This window comes from Phacochoerus africanus, chromosome 2 (assembly GCF_016906955.1).
Source record: "Phacochoerus africanus isolate WHEZ1 chromosome 2, ROS_Pafr_v1, whole genome shotgun sequence".
NCBI classification, from domain to species: Eukaryota; Metazoa; Chordata; class Mammalia; order Artiodactyla; family Suidae; genus Phacochoerus; species Phacochoerus africanus.
In genome coordinates this window covers 272,353,650-272,369,913 of record NC_062545.1, presented here as the reverse complement: position 1 = coordinate 272,369,913, position 16,264 = coordinate 272,353,650, and the positions used below count along the sequence as shown (strand labels likewise).

Genomic DNA, 16,264 nt, shown 5'->3' with positions numbered 1-16,264 from the left:
TAACTGGCTCTGTGGCGCAATGGATAGCGCATTGGACTTCTAGCCAACCCAAGCGTGGTGATTCAAAGGTTGTGGGTTCGAGTCCCACCAGAGTCGAAGTTTTGACAGCTCCTTTCAAAGAACATTTCCTCTTCGAAATTTTGTGGCCTCCTAGGCCCTAAGGTTCAGGAGACCCACACAATCGTTCCTGCAGACCTGAGGCTGACACTTCTGCTTCTGGGACAGCAATAAAGTTGGGCGTTGGGATTCCTGCGCAGGAAGCCTTTCCTTTCGTTGATATCCTGAAAGCAATGTGACACACCTGCTGGTACAAAGGGCACGGCGCCTTGAGACTTGTACATATCTTTGGCCTCTGGTCGGTCCGGACCCTGCAGCAAATCAGTCTCTAAGCAGCCTCTGACCACAGTTGTCATGCCATCTGCCAGCTTCCCAGCTCTATGTCACTCTGGGCTTCTGAAAACTTGGTGCCTTGATAATCAAACGTGTTGAGCATCCACAGTTGCTACCTGTCCTTAAATAGAGCCCTTACTCCCATAATCCAGTAGGAGTCCTTAAAAGCAAGGAAGGACAGTTTTCAGGGTATATTTATAGGCATTGAAAGCGAAAATTTGGTCTGACAAGTATTTGAACCCATTTCGTCCAGAGTACAGGCTGCCTCCTTTTGGGGGAACTCACTAAATTAAAGCACCACCTCCCCTCCCCCGTTGCATCCAGGAGGTGTGAGGTGCAGTGGTTCTGGGCATGGACATTGGCATCCAAGGGGCTTGGGTCAACTCTGCAGTGGAAAATTCAGAGTCTGGGGTTCCCATTGTTACTCAGCAGAAACGAACCTGACTAGTATCCATGAGGACATGGGTTGGATCCCTGGCCTCGCTAAGTGGCTTAAGGATCTGGCGTTGCCGAGAACTGTGGTATATAGGTCACAGACACGGCTCGGATTCTGCGTTGCTGCGGCTGTGGTGTAGGCTGGTAGCTACAGCTCCGAATCAGCTCCTAAACTGGGAACATCCATATGGTGCAGATGCAGCCCTAAAATCACAAAAAAAAAAAAAAAAAGAAAAGAAAAGAAAAAAGAAAATTCTGTCTCCATTTCTCATACAGAAAAATGAGGACGGGAGTTCCCGTTGTGGCACAGCAGAAACGAATCTAACTAGGAATCATGAGGTTGCGGGTTCGATCCCTGGCTTTGCTCAGTGGGTTAAGGATCCAGTGTTGTTGTGAGCTTTGGTGTAGGTCACAGATGCGGCTGGGATCTGGCATTGCTGTGGCTGTGGTGTAGGCCGGCAGCAACAGCTCCAATTAGACCCCTAGCCTGGGAACCTCCATGTGCTATGGGTGCGGCCATCAAAAGACAAAAAAAAAAAATGAGGATGTACTAATAGTGTTTGCCTCACAGGGTTGGTGTGGCGAGTCACTGGGAGTATTTCAATAAGCGCTTAATGTTTCTATTATTGTGGCTTACAGGTCCATTGACCACAAAGCACATACAAAATCTAGACATGATTACATCTGATTGCACCCACAGGGCTTAGCAAATAATAGAAGCTTGATAAATGTTTGCTGAGTGAATGACAGGCAGAGTGAATTGGAAGCTCTGACCCTATCCACCCCAGGATCCTTCGCATGATCAGTGCTCTGTCAACTGCTCAGGTCACATGCAAAGTGGGCAAGTGAGAATTTGGAGGAAGAGGCAGTGGTGATGGGCCCCGCCTCCCACCCCCACTCTCCTCCACCCTGGTCACCTTGGTGAGGGCAAAGCTGTACCCCACCAGACACGGGGCCTGGCCTGATGGGGAGAGATGCAAGGAGACCTAGAGAGATGAGACAATCTGCCTTCAAGTTGCTGAGAGTCTAGCTGAGCCCACAGAGAGGGTGGGTGGAGATTAGATCCCTGGAGTAGGTTGTCCCTCCCCAGGACTCACCCGACTTCTGTCAACACTCACTGCACAGGATTTTGATTTGTCTTCATTGCTTTCCAGTCGGACACATCTGGGTGGCACTCCCAGCCCCAGCTGTGAGCTGCTGGGTAAATCACCTCTCCCCCCGGAGCCTCAGTGCCCTTGTTAGTAAAATGCGAATAGGGGCTGCGCAGTCTCTGCCTCCATCCCACAGCTCGGGCTGAGTGTGGACTCCGAGATGATGCAGGCCAAGCTCGGCTTGGGGCTGGTTCGGGGAGGCCCCCAGCTGCTGTAGCAACTCCACTCCAACAGGGCAGGGTTGCAACGGACTCGATCACCTCGGAACCCCCGCATTCGGCCTCGCTTACAAGATCTTGATGACAAGATTGAGGACTAGTGGGCTCGGGCATCAGGATACATGGGGAGGGGAAGGCCACGGAATGGGAGAAGGGACTGGAAAAGCCTTTGTGTACCAGGCTGGGGAGTTTATACTGGGGCACTGACAAGTCACTGAGGGTTTTTTCTTTTTTCTTTTGTCTTTTTAGGGCTACACCCACAGCATATGGAAGTTCCCAGGCTAGGGGTTGAATCAGAGATATAGCTCTTGGCCTACACCACAGCCAGAGCAACGCAGATCCGAGCCACGTCCGTGACCCACACCACAGCTCACGGCAATGCTGGATCCTTAACCCACTGATGGAGGCCAGAGATCGAACCTGCATCCTCATGGATGCTAGTCACATATGTTTTCATTGAGCCACGACGGAAACTCCCCACTGAGGGTTCTTAAGAAGGGCAAGCTGGGGGCTGTCATTTGTGGGAGAGGCTGAAGTTAGGCTGCCCGCATAGTGGGCTCCCACCACTGCTGCACCCCCATATGCCTTGCATTAAGGGACCAAACCACACCCCTTAAATCTCCAGGCATAACGGAGACTGACGTTTGAACGCCTTTGAAGGAATTAACCCTCCCCAGGGCGCCAAAGTGATCTGGCCCATCGTGGAGTAGGTGCTTGACCCACTGATAAGATAACCAGTTGCATTTGGCATTAGGACCCCTGGGCTCTAAGTCCTCCCACTCTGGGTGTGTGCAAAATAAATAGCTCTGGCTTGACTGGGTACTGGTGACTTCAGAAGCCTGGAAGGGCCTCGGTGGTAAACAATTCCCCTCTTTCATTTCCAAGGTGCTTACTATGTGCTAAAGCACTGCGCTGGCACAGTGGCCCTGTTGTGAGGTAAGTATGTACTCTCCCCATTTTAAAGATGAGAAAACCGAGGCTCAAAGGGATGGTGTGATTATGGCAAGGGTGCAGGGCTGCTCAGCGGCAGGGCCAGGTCTGTCTGCCGTTAAGAGCCTGTGCCCCCACACACTATGGTGGGGTCTGCCACCTGAATTTTTCCTCAGGCAGGGGGAAGGGAGCTTCCCCTTGGCCATCGGGAGAGGACTCAAGGTGTACCTGGCCCAGGACAGGCCCGGCTGTGGGACCTTAGGACACTCCCCAGGCCCGAGACCCTGGGTCTTCCCTGTGAAGTGAGGTTGCAGGTGAGGCACTCAGTACCAGGCCTGGCACCCACTTCTTCAGCCACGAAGTGGCAAGCCCCCACCATGCACCAGGCGCTCTTCCCAGCAGCAGCGGGCAAGAACGAGGCCCCTGCCCTTCTGGACTCAAAAAATAAATGATGGGAAGATAATCCCAGGGAGTGGCAGGCACTGGGCAGAAAATACGGCGATGCTGTGGGGCGAGGGGAGACTTCGGCCCGAGGCCTCGGGGAAGGCCTCTCTGAGGTGACACAGCGCAGATGTGAATGACGGGGAGCTGGCCGTGTCATCGCCTAGGACAGGGTGATGTTCCCAAAGGGAGGAAGAAGACCAGCAAAGTTCACGGAGACGAAGGATGGAAGTTTCTGGAAGTGACAGGCCTCAGGGGCTGTGGTAAGAACACAGCTATTGCCGGTATAATTTTTCTCCTGTTGTGAGCTGCAGACGAAAATGCCACCCTGTGTTCTGGAGACCAGACTCCATCCCCAGTTAATCCTGATGCCTGGTGCCCATCCCTCGAGGCTGTGAAGGCCCAGGGCCACCTGGGCGCCTAGTGGCTGGAGCAGGTGAGAAGATCATCTAGGGTCTGACCTTCCCCCTGCTTGTGGCACTGCTGGCTCTTCCTAACCTCAGGGTAGAGGTGCCTGGGACCCTGGGAAGGTGGCCTGTGCTGCAGAGTGATGGGCTCACCCCAAGCCCCTCCTCTTCCTATAGAAATTCAGGGCGAGGCTTCCCTCTTGGTTCTAGCTGAGGCCTCCAGCCTCCCACACCCTCATTCTGCCACTGGGAGCCCTGGACTGGGACCTGGTGGCCACGAGGAACCAGAGATGAGACAAGCAGTGGAAGCCCAGGCTGGAGGGCACGTCTGTCCTCAGTGCTCAAGGCCCGAGGCTGCCAGTCACGGGCAGCGCTGGGCAAAGGCAGGAGAAGCAGACCCTTGACTTGATGGGAACCTTTGTTCAGAGAGCAGACTCCCGCCCCCTGCCCCCCGCCCTTCAGAACTGGACATCACCCTTCCCCCTGCAAAGCTCTCCCCCAGCCTGGCACCCAGAAAACCATAACTGGCAGGGAGGGGTCAGGAGCAGAGTTTGTGGACCTAAGCCATCCCAGCACAAGCCTAGAAGACTGATTCCCAGTTCCCTTTCAGTAGCTCCTGGCTCCACTGCACTACCTGCTCCCTCCTGGGTTAGCCCTTGAAGCCACGCAGTGGTTATAATTTATTGTTATGGAGGTTCCCAGGCTAGGGGTCAAATCCGAGCTACCGCTGCTGGCCTACAGCACTGCTACAGTCCCAGCAATGCCAGATCTGAGCCGCATCTGCAACCTACACCACAGCTCACAGCAACACGGGATCCTTAACCCACTGAGTGAGGCCAGGGATCAAACACACAACCTCATGGCTCCTAGTCAGATTCATTTCCGCTGAGCCACAGTGGGAACTCCGATAATTTTTTGTTTTTAGAGAATTCAATTTTATTTCTTTCTTTTCTTGGTCTGTTTAGGGCTGCACCGGTGGCACATGGTGGTTCCCAGGCTAGGGGTCAAATTGGAGATGTAGCTGCTGGCCTCCACCACAGCCAGAGCCGCCCGGGATCCAAGCCGAGTCTGTGACCTAAACCGCAGTTCACAGCAACGCCAGATCCGTAACCCACTGAGCAAGGCCAGGGATCAAACCTGCCTCGTCATGGTTACTAGTTGGGTTGTCACCACTGAGCCCCGATGGGAACTCCTGGTTATGGTAAATTATGATTAATGATGTCCAAGGGCTGAGTTCAAAGAAAAGGTCCTGGCAAAGGGGCGCTCTGCCCCCCGGGGAGCGGGGCTGGGGGGCTGGGAGCCGCGCCAGGCCCTCCTGGCTCAGCGCCTCAGGGCCTAGACCAGGTCCTCGACGCGCACGGGGGGCTCCGTGATGCCCAGCTCCTGCCGCAGGGCCCGCAGGGGCTGCTCCCAACGGCGCTCGTAGTACAGGTGGAGGAGGCACGGGGCTCTGCGTCCGTTCTGAACAGCCCACGGGATCAGCTCCGAGACCAGCACCTGCAGGCTCCTGTGGGGCAGCAGGGGCCAAAGGAACAGGAGGTCCTGAGCATGCCCTGTGCCCTGCAGCGGGTTTGCGTTTTCTCAGTTAATCTTCACACACAGCCAAGGAGGCCGATATCACCTCCACTTTGCAGATGAGGAAAGAGAAGCTCGATGAGGTGAAACCCTGGCACATTTTGAACATGCCAAAGCACAGGACGACCTACTTCCAGAAACTCAGGCCAGAATGCCTCTCCCGCCTCCACCCCAGGCCCTTGACTCCACTGTTCTGACCAGATACTGAAGCCTGGCCCGAGGGACCAAGTCCTGGGCTTCATTCATCATCTGGGAACCCTGCACCAGGCCAGGGTCACCTCTCCGCCCCACTCTTCCCACTCTGGCTTCCCTGAGAACCACAGGGGCCACTCGGTGAAGCTATGGGTTCTTCCTGCTGCTGGAGCCCTGGCTCCTCTCCACTTGAGAACTTACTGGGCGCTGAGTCGGATGGGGCCAAAGAGCGCACTCAGGATGCACATGGGCAGGCCGGTCTGGACAGCCTCAAACCACTTCACCACGATCTCCCCTGGTGGCAGGCGGGGGGAGGGAGGGATGGGGCAGGAGGTGAGCAGGGCCAGAAGGAGAGGCCCATGATGTTTAGGGCTGGGCACCGGGAGGCATCTGCTTCCTTCCAACCTCTACCAGGGGTCAGCAATGCTGGGACCAGGGGCACTTGGCTTGCGGTTGGGAAGAGGGTCCAAGAAAGAGCAGAAGGAAATACGGGCTGGAAAGGGCAGCTCGGGTCAGAATGCAGAGGATCCCAAAAGCCATGGGGAGGAGCCCAGGCCTTAGGGAACCAGTGAGGGCTTCAGAGCTTGGAGCTAATAACCAGGACACGGCAGGGAGCCCTGCTGTTAGGATGTAGCTATGGCCAGGTAGGAGCCAGAGAGGCAGTGAGGATGCAGGGCCGAGGTACCCAGGTATTCAGGTAAAGCAAGAAACGGGGCACCGAGCCTGCTAATGGGTGGGTGGCTGAGACAGGTGAGCCCTGCCCTGGCCCTGCAGACAGACCCGGGAGCAGGCTAGCTGGAGCGCCCCACCCCGACCCGGATCCCCGCCGCGGCTGGCACTCACCCGGGATGTTGATGGGCATCCCCAGCAGAGTGTGGACCATGTCGTGCACTTCCCGGTACCGCTGGATCACGTACGCCAGCTCCTCGTCATCCACGAATCGCGTCGGTGCTCGGGTGTCTGGGGAGACCCTCTGACAACCATGAACCTCTCCTAGACCCCTTCTGGATGGTTCCCAGCATCCAACTGCCAGCCTCTCCTGGACCCTCTCACCCATGCCTACCAACACCAAAAATCCCTGGAAACTTTCTGTCCACACATGCAGACGGGTGTATTCTCAGGCAGGAAGATGGTGAACTGGCATCCCCCCACCCCGCCCCCAACTCACATATGACGTACACTGGGAATCTATGGCAAAGAAACCTCTGGGAGGGGGGGAGAGAAGGGAATTATTTAATGGTATAGAATTTCAGTTTTGTAAGATGAAAAGGCTCTGGAGACTGGTTTCACAGCAATGTGCTGTGTTAAGTAAGCTTAACCCTCCCGAACTGCCCATTTAGAAGTGGTTAAGACAGTAACCACTTTTAAAAACCCCAATTAGAAATAAAATGGGGAATTTCCCTGATGACCTAGCCGGTTAAAGATCTGGTGTTGTTACTGCTTTTGCTTGGGTTGCTGCTTTGGTGTGGATTCAATCCCTGGTCCAGGAACTTCTGCATGCCCGTGTATAGACCAAAATTAATAATAATAATAATAATAATGATAATGATAATGATAATAATAATAATAATGAAACAAAACTGATAAAAAAAAAAGGAAATAAATTAAATTGGGGGAAAAAAAGGAGCACCCAAGGCCCCTAATTCTTTCTTCTTTTTTTCGTCTTTTTAGGGCCACACCCACTGCATATGTAATTTCTCAGGCTAGGGGTCCAATCAGAGCTATAGCTGCCGGCCTACGCCACAGCCACAGCCACACAGGACCCAAGCCGCATCTGCGACCTACACCACAGCTCATGGCAACATTGGATCCTTAACCCACTGAGTGAGGCCAGGGATCGAACCCGTGTCCTCATGGATACTAGTCGGATTTGTTAACTGCTGAGCCACAACGGGAACTCCGCCCCTAATTCTTCGGATGAGCTGCTCCTTCCCAGCACCCTTATCTTCACCTTGACCATGTCTATCTCATCCTTTATGACCTGGCTGACATGTCCCCTCTGCAGGGAGGCTGTCCCACCTTCAGACAGACCAGGTCCATGTTACGGTCCCTGCTGGCATCCTGTACTTTGTGTGGTGTTCAAGGCGATTGCATTGTGAGGTTTAGCACACGTGGCTATCAGTGTCTCTCCTGCAGCCCTGCACTGTCCAGCAGCCCATCACGGCAGCCACTGAGGCTTAAAATGGCACAAATGCCAATTGAGGTGTGGTCTACAAGTAAAATAATACACTGGATTTCGAAGACTTGGTATAGAGTTATTGTGAAACCTTGGTAATTTAAAAATACTGGGGAGTTCCTGCTGTGGTACAGCCGGTTAAGGACCCCACATTGTCTCTGCAGTGGCTGGCGTCACTGCTGAGGTGCAGGTTTGACCCCTGGCCTGGTGCAGTGGGTTAAGGATTCACCGTTGCCAGAACTTTGGCTCAGATTTGATCCCTGGTGCAGGAACTTCCATGTACTGTGGGGGCAGCTGGAAAAAAAAAATTGATTACAGGTTGAAATGATATTTAGTACATTGATTGGGTTAAACAAACTGTGTTACTAAAATTGTTTCTTTTTGCTTTTATTAAAGTGGCTAGCAGCAGATTTTAAACTACCTCTGAGGCTTGGATGCTATTGCAATAAACACTATGGCAGCAGCCTGTCAGAAGCATAGGACCAGGCTGACTGTTTTGCTCACTGTTGTATCTGAAGGGCCCTGGTGAATAAACACCTCCTTTTTTTTTAATGTCTGACAAGTGCCCATTCATCGAGGCCAGGGATTGAACCCGAAACCTCATGGCTCCTAGTTGGATTCACTTCCACTGCACCACGACGGGAACTCCCAGGGATTGAATGTGAGCCATAGATTTGACCTATGCCGCAGCTGCTGCAACGCTGTAACCTTTAATCCACTGCGCTGGGCTGGACCAAACCCACATCTTCACAACCACCAGAGCTGCTGCAGTCAGGTTCTTAACCCACTGCCCACAGCAGGAACTCCTAAACATCTTTTTATGTTTTGTTTGTTTTTGGAAGTTCCTGGGCCAGGGCTCGAACCTGTGCCACAGTAGTGACTGGAGCTGCTACAGTGACAATGCCAGATCCTTACCTCACAAAGCCACAAGAGAACTCCCATTATCCATTATCCATCTATCTTTCTTTCCCTTGTTCTTTCTTTTTCTTGTTTTTTCTTTTTTTTTGCTTTTTAGGGCCTTGCCTGAGGCACATGGAAATTCCCAGACTAGGGGGGGAATCACAGCCACGTCTGCAACCTACACCACAGCTCACGGCAACACCAGACCCTTAACCCACTGAGTGAGGCCAGGGATCGAACCTGCGTCCTCAGGGATACTAGTCGGATTGTTTCTGCTGCGCCGCAACAGGAACTCCCCCATCACCTTGTAACTGCATGTGTAAACGGCCAGCAACCGATGCTTTTCTGACCCCAGGTAGGGACGACAAGAGTCTTCCTCCTACTCCCCCACCGCCTCTCTGAGTCTCAGAAGACCCCTGCAGAGTCGGGACAGCCTGGTTTTCCTACTGCTAAAGCCCAGCCTCAGCCTGTCCAAAGCCAAGGGATTTGATGCTTTTATTGTTTGGGGCTGCTGGCTTGTGCCATGGTCTGTGTGTGACGTTATTGGGTCCCTGGTCCCAATTTCCTCTACGGAGTTCTACCTGCTGTGAAGCTGAAGGTGATCAGTGATGGCCGACACTTCCCAAGTCCCTACTATGTGCCAGAATGAAGTCCTTTACACATATTGGCATCTTGCATCTTTCACCATCGAGGGGTAGATACTGTTAAGACCCTCAGGGACCAATCAGAAAAATGAGGCTCAGAGAGATAAGGCAGTGTACCCAAGATCGGACTCTGAGACAAGCCTGCTGAATCCCAAAGCCAGCAGCCTTAACATCCATTAGTCATCAGCCAGATAAGTGCCTGGGAAGATAAACATTAGGTTTCCTAATCTCAGAGAAGGGGTCTGAGGCTCAGAGGTCAAATGATTTGCCCAGGGCATTAAAGCTGGGGAGAGAGGCAGATCCTAACTCAGCCTTTCTTTTTTTTTTCCTTTATAGGGCCATATGGAAGTTCCCAGGCGTGGGGTCGAATCAAGGCTGCAGGCCTGTGCCACGGCCACAACAATGGCAGATCCTGGCCACATCTGCGACCTATACAGCAGTTTGCAGCACCATCGGATCCTTAATCCACTGAGCGAGGCCAGGGATCAAACCTGCGTCCTCATGGATACGAGTCGGGTTTGTTACTGCTGAGCCATGGGGGCTCTTCAGCCTCCTCCTAACGCCAGGGCTCATGCCTGTAATCCTGAGGCCTCCAGGATGACCATATCCCCCACCCACGTCAGCCTCAGGGAGGGTGGCCTCACCCTGAACTTTGAGCTAAACCTCAGCTGAGACAAAGGTGCTCCTTCCTGGTTTGCTGGATCCCATGCTCTAGATGCATCACGGTCTAGGGCTGTCACCACACTAAGGCTGTGGTTGGGGAAGGCGCCCAGAGAGGCCCTAGCAGGCCCATCAGCAACAGGACAAAAGGCTCTGGTGGCTTCAGAAGAAGACTATCCATTCCTGGGTGGCCCTTGGAGCAGGTCACCCTGGTGGATTTCCCATTAATGGCATAAACCTGCATCTTGGTGAGATCTCGGAGATGGCATAGAATGGGGCAGAGGCAAGTGTCAGGAGAGAATGGGGAGCAGCTTATTTTCTCAGGGATAATAATCTCCTGAAGCAGGGCTTCTCAACTGTCCTCCCAGGGACATTTACAACGTCCGGAGACGCCTATGGTTGTCACCAGACCACTCAGTGTGGTGAGTGCTGCTGGCATCGAGTGTGCAGAGGCCAGGGAGCCTGCGAGAAACAGCCCACGAGGCACAGGGCAGCCCTCACAACCATGGATTACCCAGCCCCAAGTCAACAGCGCCAAGGTTGAGAAATCCAGATCTAGGGTAACCTTTGCTCCTTCTCTCACTTCCACCGGCCTGGCTGGCTCCAGCAGCTAGCTGGACGGCACGGCCACTTAGCAGAGGTGCTTTGACCGGATGTGTGTGGAGGGGAGGAAGGAGTCGGGACAGGGAAGGTGCTGTGTTGTTTTCTACGGTCCTTTTATAAATCAGAGCATGCTATCATCCTGTTGGAAACCTCAGTGGCTTCCTATCACTCCTATTACAAAATACAGACTCTCGGAGTTCCCGTCATGGTGCAGTGGAAACAAACCCGACTAGGAACCAGGAGGTTGCAGGTTCGATCCCTGGCCTCGCTCAGTGGGTTAAGGATCCGGCGTTGCCGTGAGCTGTAGTGTAGGTCGCAGATGCGGCAAGGATCTGGCATTGCTGTGGCTCTGATGTAGGCCGGCAGCAACAGCTCCAACTAGACCCCTAGCCTGGGAACCTCCATATGCCAGTGGGTGTGGCCCTCAAAAGACAAAGAGACCAAAAAAAAAAAAAAAAAAACCAGACTCTCTCTCTTCATTTTTGGCCATGCCCAAGGCATGCAGAAGTTCCTGGGTCAGGGATCAAACCCACAACACAGCAGTGACAATGCTAGATCCTTCACCCAAGCCACCAGGGAACTCCAGACTCTTTCTAAGCAGACAGTGTAGGGGGGCCCCTGGAGAAAGAGAACCAGGCATGGCACTCGTGACATAAGAGAAGCCATTTTAGGCCTAAGCCATTTTGTGATCGAAGCCTGGCCACAATGCTTGCCCTTGAAACAGGTCTCAGTACCTCACAATCTTAAAGGATTACAAGAATGCAGGAATGGAGGAAAAGCAGTTAAGAAACAACCCAGCGATAAAAGAGAGAGTCCTAGCTCCTCCTCAAAAGATAGCGATAACAATCTGATGCTATCTTTAAGTTGTTCTACAGGAACTTAGGCCCCCACCCAGGTGGAGAATGGCAACTAGTAAGATGTCAGACTGGTCAGAACCTAAGAAATGATGAGGCTGACTTTTTCTAGCCCTTGGGACTTCAATCAACTGAAGCTTGGACTCTGTCAACCTTTGCCCCAATTCTACGTGGAATCCTCTGTTCGAGCCGCTTCCTGAACGTGCACATGCCCCGGCTCTGCTGTCCAGGGTGACAGTGCTTCAGGAAAGAGCCCCAGCAGGAGCCTTACTTGCCGCAAGCAATTCTTCCTTCTGCTTCGGGCTTGGTTGTGTCTTTCGGCTCGACACCCACCAAGAAGTAAACCCAGTTTGGGGGTGACCTTTCCCAGGACAGGCAAGGCCTCCTAGAGCACTGGCTGTCTCCCCCCAACTCACTCCTCTAAGGCCCCATAGGCCATGTTGGTCAGTCCGTGTTCCATTTATTTATTTATTTTTTGCTTTTTAGGGCCACACCTTTGACCTATGGAGGTTCCCAGACTAGGGGTCGAATTGGAGCTCCAGCTGCTGGCCTATGCTACAGACACAACTCAGGATCTGAGCTGTGTCTTTGACCTACACCGTGGCTCACGGCAACATCAGATCCTCAACCCACTGAGCGAGGCCAGGGATTGAACCCTTGACCTCATGGTTCCTAGTTGGATTTGTTTCCGCTTCGAGGCGGTGGGAACTCCCCACTGTTCCTTTTATTCTTTTTTTTTTTGTCTTTTTGCTATTTCTTGGGCTGCTCCCACGGCATATGGAGGTTCCCAGGCTAGGGGTCGAATCAGAGCTGTAGCCACCGGCCTATGCCAGAGCCACAGCAACGTGGGATCCGAGCCGCATCTGCGACCTACACCACAGCTCACGGCAACGCCGGATCGTTAACCCACTGAGCAAGGGCAGGGACCGAACCCGCAACCTCATGGTTCCTAGTCGGATTCATTAACCATTGTGCCACAATGGGAACTCTTCCTTTTGTTTTTAAACACAGAGAGCCTTGCACCTGCCAGTTCCTTGGCCCAAAACGCTCCTCCTCATCTTCTAGGTCTCCTCGGCAGGGCCTCCCGCGACCACCCGATTTGAAGTGGCACCTGCCACTGCCCCACCCTCTGTCACGTTGACTGCTGTCCTCCCAGCACCATCTGCTAGAACTGAAGCCCCAACAGGCTCTCTGTTGGTTTCATTCATTGTATCCTAATTGCTGACGACAGTGTTTGTTTGGTTTTGTTTTTTGTTGTCTGAACAAATGACTGAATTTCTGAGTAGCTGGGACTCCGCCCCTCCGGCACCTAAGCATTCTGCCTGGGGTTGGCAAGTGCCACAACTTGTCACACCCAGGGAAAACACGTCTCTCTGAACAGGGGAACACAATGCAATAGTTAAGGACATACTCTTGGTTTGAATACTGCTTCTATTAATACCAGCTTGTGAAATCAGCACATTGCTTAACTGCTCTGAGCCTCAGTTTCCTCATCTGCTAAAAGGAGATACTGTTAAAATCTACTTAGCAGGGTTGCTGGGAAGATTCAGTGAGATCATGTATGGGTCTGGCTGCATGCAGAAAGAGATTAATAAGTGCTGGCTATTATTGCTTGGAGCAGGCACAGTTGCCTGTCCCAGAGAAAATGACAAAACCTTGGCCCAAGAGACTGCAAGGCACTTCTGCCCATGGCAGCAGCCCAAGGCCCCTTCCTTGGGACATCATTTTGGTGCCATTCCTCTGCCCTTTCCGGTGACTGCCAAACACGCAGAAGTGGAAACTCACATTCACATCCAGGAAACGGAGATACTCGCAGCCAAAGGAGCCCTCAGGCAGGCTTCGGAGCTTCTCCAGGTCGAGGGTGGATGTCGAGATCCGGGGACGCTCCCTGTGAGGCAGAAGGCAGGACTCAGGTATTGGGTTTTTTTTTTTTTTTTGCTTTTTAGGGCTGCCCTGGAGGCATATGGAGGTTCCCAGGCTAAGGGTTGAATTGGAATCAGAGCTGCAGCTGCCAGCCTACATCACAGCCACAGCCATGAGGGATCCGAGGCATATCTGAAGCTACACTACAGCTCATGGCAACGCTGGATCCTTAACCCACTGAGCAAGGGCAGGGATCAAACCCGAAACCCCATGGACACTAGTCAGGGTCATTACTGCTGAGCCACACGGGAACTCCAGGACTCAGGTGTTGGGAGGGCACCAGCAGGGGCAGGTGAAAAGTCCGGTGAGAGATGAAGGGACAGAGGGCAGCAATGGGACCACATGTCCTAATGGAGCACCTACTACTGACCAGGCTGGTGGCCGGGACGGGGGAAGACTACCACGAGCTAAGGCCATGGTTCCTGCTGGGGGGCACAAGGCAGCTAAAGAGGCCTCAGATGGGATCAGGGTATTCACAAAGGGCACTGCGGGAGGGGGTGGCGGCCAGTATGTGTTAACACACCTCCGTGAAGGCACAAGAGCCCTGTTGCTGGTACTGGGCTGAGGCCATCGTATTGCATCACCTAGGGGTCAACAGTGTCTGTGTGAGTGGTGCCTATGGATTCGGGCAGTGCCCACGGCCACCACTCACGGCCAGGGTATCAAGAAGAGCTCCCCAGAGGAACACAATGCAATTCCAGACAGACGGGAAGCTCCAAAGAATGCCCTCAATCTCCCAGGCAGAGCTGGGACCTACTGCAGGATCTGGGCACCCTCTGGATCCCTCTTCATCTGGTCCCTGAGGAACTTCAGGGTTCGGCGTCCTGTGGTCTCTCCTAGAACGGCAACCATGTCTGAAAGGAAAGAAATGGGGACACGTGGAGGATGTGATCTTCGGTGGATCGCCTGACCTGGTCTGAGCCTCAATTTCCTACATGAGCAAACAGAATATCTACCTCTAAGTTATAACGATTCAAGTTAAACATGTACTGAAGCGCTGGGCACACAGTAAAAGCTCAATATAGTTATGACTGTTATTCGTCTAATAGGGTGAGGTGGCTCTGGTGAGCACAGTGCTCTGACAAATTTATGAATCACTTTCACATCCATCATTACAACAGAATATCATGTCTCCACGGACAGGGGCAGACTTTGGTATTACAGAGTGCTAGGTTCGACCCCAGATATAATCACTGTCTAGAGGACCTTGTGCAAACTGCTTCACATTTTTGACCCTCAGTGTCCTAACTTGGAAGTGCAGATAATATCTTTCTTATAGGGTCAATATGAAAAATCAAGAACATCACGTATATAAAACACTGAGCAGTGAGCAACCAAAATAAGGGCTTAATGAGCAGTTACCATTTTTTTTTTTTTTTTTTTAGGGCCATACCCACGGCATATGGAGGGTCCCAGGCTAGGGGTTGAATTGGAGCCACAGCTGCTGGCCTACACCACAGCTCACAGCAATGCGGGATCCTTAACCCACTGAGCAAGGCCAGGGATCGAACCTGCGTCCTCAAGGATCCTAGTCAGATTCGTTACCGCCGTTAACCGCTGAGACACAACGGGAACTCCCAGCATTATTGTTTTTACTAGCAGGAGTAACAGAATTTTCCAGACTTAGAAATCCTGGAGGGGATGAGAAAGGCAGTGTAGGATCCAAGAACGTTCTAGTCAAATGTCTAGCAAGCACTTATGGGGCATTTATTATGTCCCGTGCCCTATCCAAAATGCTACCACTCCAGTGGAACAGGGTAGTTTTGGTTCCCGACCTCATAAAGTTTAATTTCTAAAGGGACGTTATACTTTTACGGGCATAAATCATCTAGCCCAGAGATCCTCAGTGTGGCTGGATGACAGAATCTCCCGGGAAGCAGTTTAAAAAGGCAGAGGCTCAGATTCCACGCCCTTTCCTGCCTCCCTTCCCCACTCCCACAAGATTCGAATTGAGTAAGTTTTAGGGTGGGATCCAGGCATCAGCATTTTATGAATACTGCAAGTGACTGTGAGGTGCAGCTTGGTCTGGGTACTCTGGCCTTGTCTTGTTTCCAGTTACCCAAAGGAAACGGAGGTTGTGACAGTGGCAGGGACCGCCCCGGGACTTCCAAGGCAAGGGCGAGCCTCCCCCCTCCCCCGCCCTCCCAAGAGAACGCCAGGCGCGGGCTGGCTGCCTTACCGTGGCGATAAGGGTCGTAGAGGGCCATTACGGCAGAGCCCGCGGCCAACAGCGCCTTCTGCAGCAGGGAAGTGGGGATGTGTTCGGGGTAGAGGAGGCCGGTGCCATGGCTCGTGGCACGAAGGGGCACATCTGCGAGGCAAGAAAAAGGCCGCGCGGTCAAAAGAGCCGGGGGCCGCCAGCACGCCGACCAGCCCCCGCCACTTGCCTGCAGCCGGCCGCCCGCGGCCTTGGAAGGCGCGGAGGGGGCGCAGGGCCCCGCGCAGAAGCGTCGCCATGGCAGCGGGTGCAGTCGGACGTCCGCGGGAGGATGGGAAGGCCAACGCCAATGCCCCAGACTTCCCCGACGACGGCGCGCCGGAGAAGTCAAAAGGGCTCGATTCCTACGGCGCGGAGTAGGGTTTTTTTTGCGGGACGGGGGAAAGAGCACGGACAGGAAAGGTCTCTATCTCTAAGTATGAAGAAACCCAGGCGATCTAATTCCAAGGATATAAAATTCTCCCCATTTCACCTTGCCCCCCAAAGTGTCTCTAAGTAAGCCCGCCTGGCTTTGGGGTTCAGTGTCGGACCGTACTTTGTTCTCCGC

The 16,264-nt window shown here is 53.2% G+C and overlaps 1 protein-coding gene and 1 non-coding gene across 4 annotated transcripts; one reads left to right on the top strand and one right to left on the bottom strand.

Moving 5' to 3' along the window:
- Positions 1 to 5: 5 nt before the first annotated feature.
- Positions 6 to 96, top strand: TRNAR-UCU (transfer RNA arginine (anticodon UCU)). Its single transcript is given in 2 exon segments — positions 6 to 42; positions 61 to 96. It is a non-coding gene; the product is annotated as a tRNA-Arg (tRNA).
- A 4,787-nt stretch (positions 97 to 4,883) lies between these two features.
- COQ4 (coenzyme Q4) lies at positions 4,884 to 16,238 on the bottom strand. 3 transcript variants are annotated; one of them, XM_047768552.1, is made up of 7 exons: positions 15,887 to 16,238; positions 15,679 to 15,810; positions 14,257 to 14,353; positions 13,362 to 13,464; positions 6,583 to 6,712; positions 5,941 to 6,034; positions 4,884 to 5,479 (listed from the first exon to the last, which is right to left on the bottom strand). In XM_047768552.1, exons 1-7 carry the CDS (start codon positions 15,954 to 15,956, stop codon positions 5,308 to 5,310), a joined length of 798 nt encoding a protein of 265 aa, XP_047624508.1. In that variant the 5' UTR covers positions 15,957 to 16,238; the 3' UTR covers positions 4,884 to 5,307. The 3 variants fall into 3 exon arrangements, with proteins under 3 accessions (XP_047624508.1, XP_047624510.1, XP_047624511.1); XM_047768554.1 differs by lacking the exon at positions 15,887 to 16,238 and adding an exon at positions 15,011 to 15,131 and having other exon boundaries at positions 5,103 to 5,479; positions 15,679 to 15,811; XM_047768555.1 differs by lacking the exons at positions 4,884 to 5,479; positions 5,941 to 6,034; positions 6,583 to 6,712; positions 14,257 to 14,353 and having other exon boundaries at positions 13,364 to 13,464; positions 15,887 to 16,183.
- Between the last annotated feature and the right edge of the window lie 26 nt (positions 16,239 to 16,264).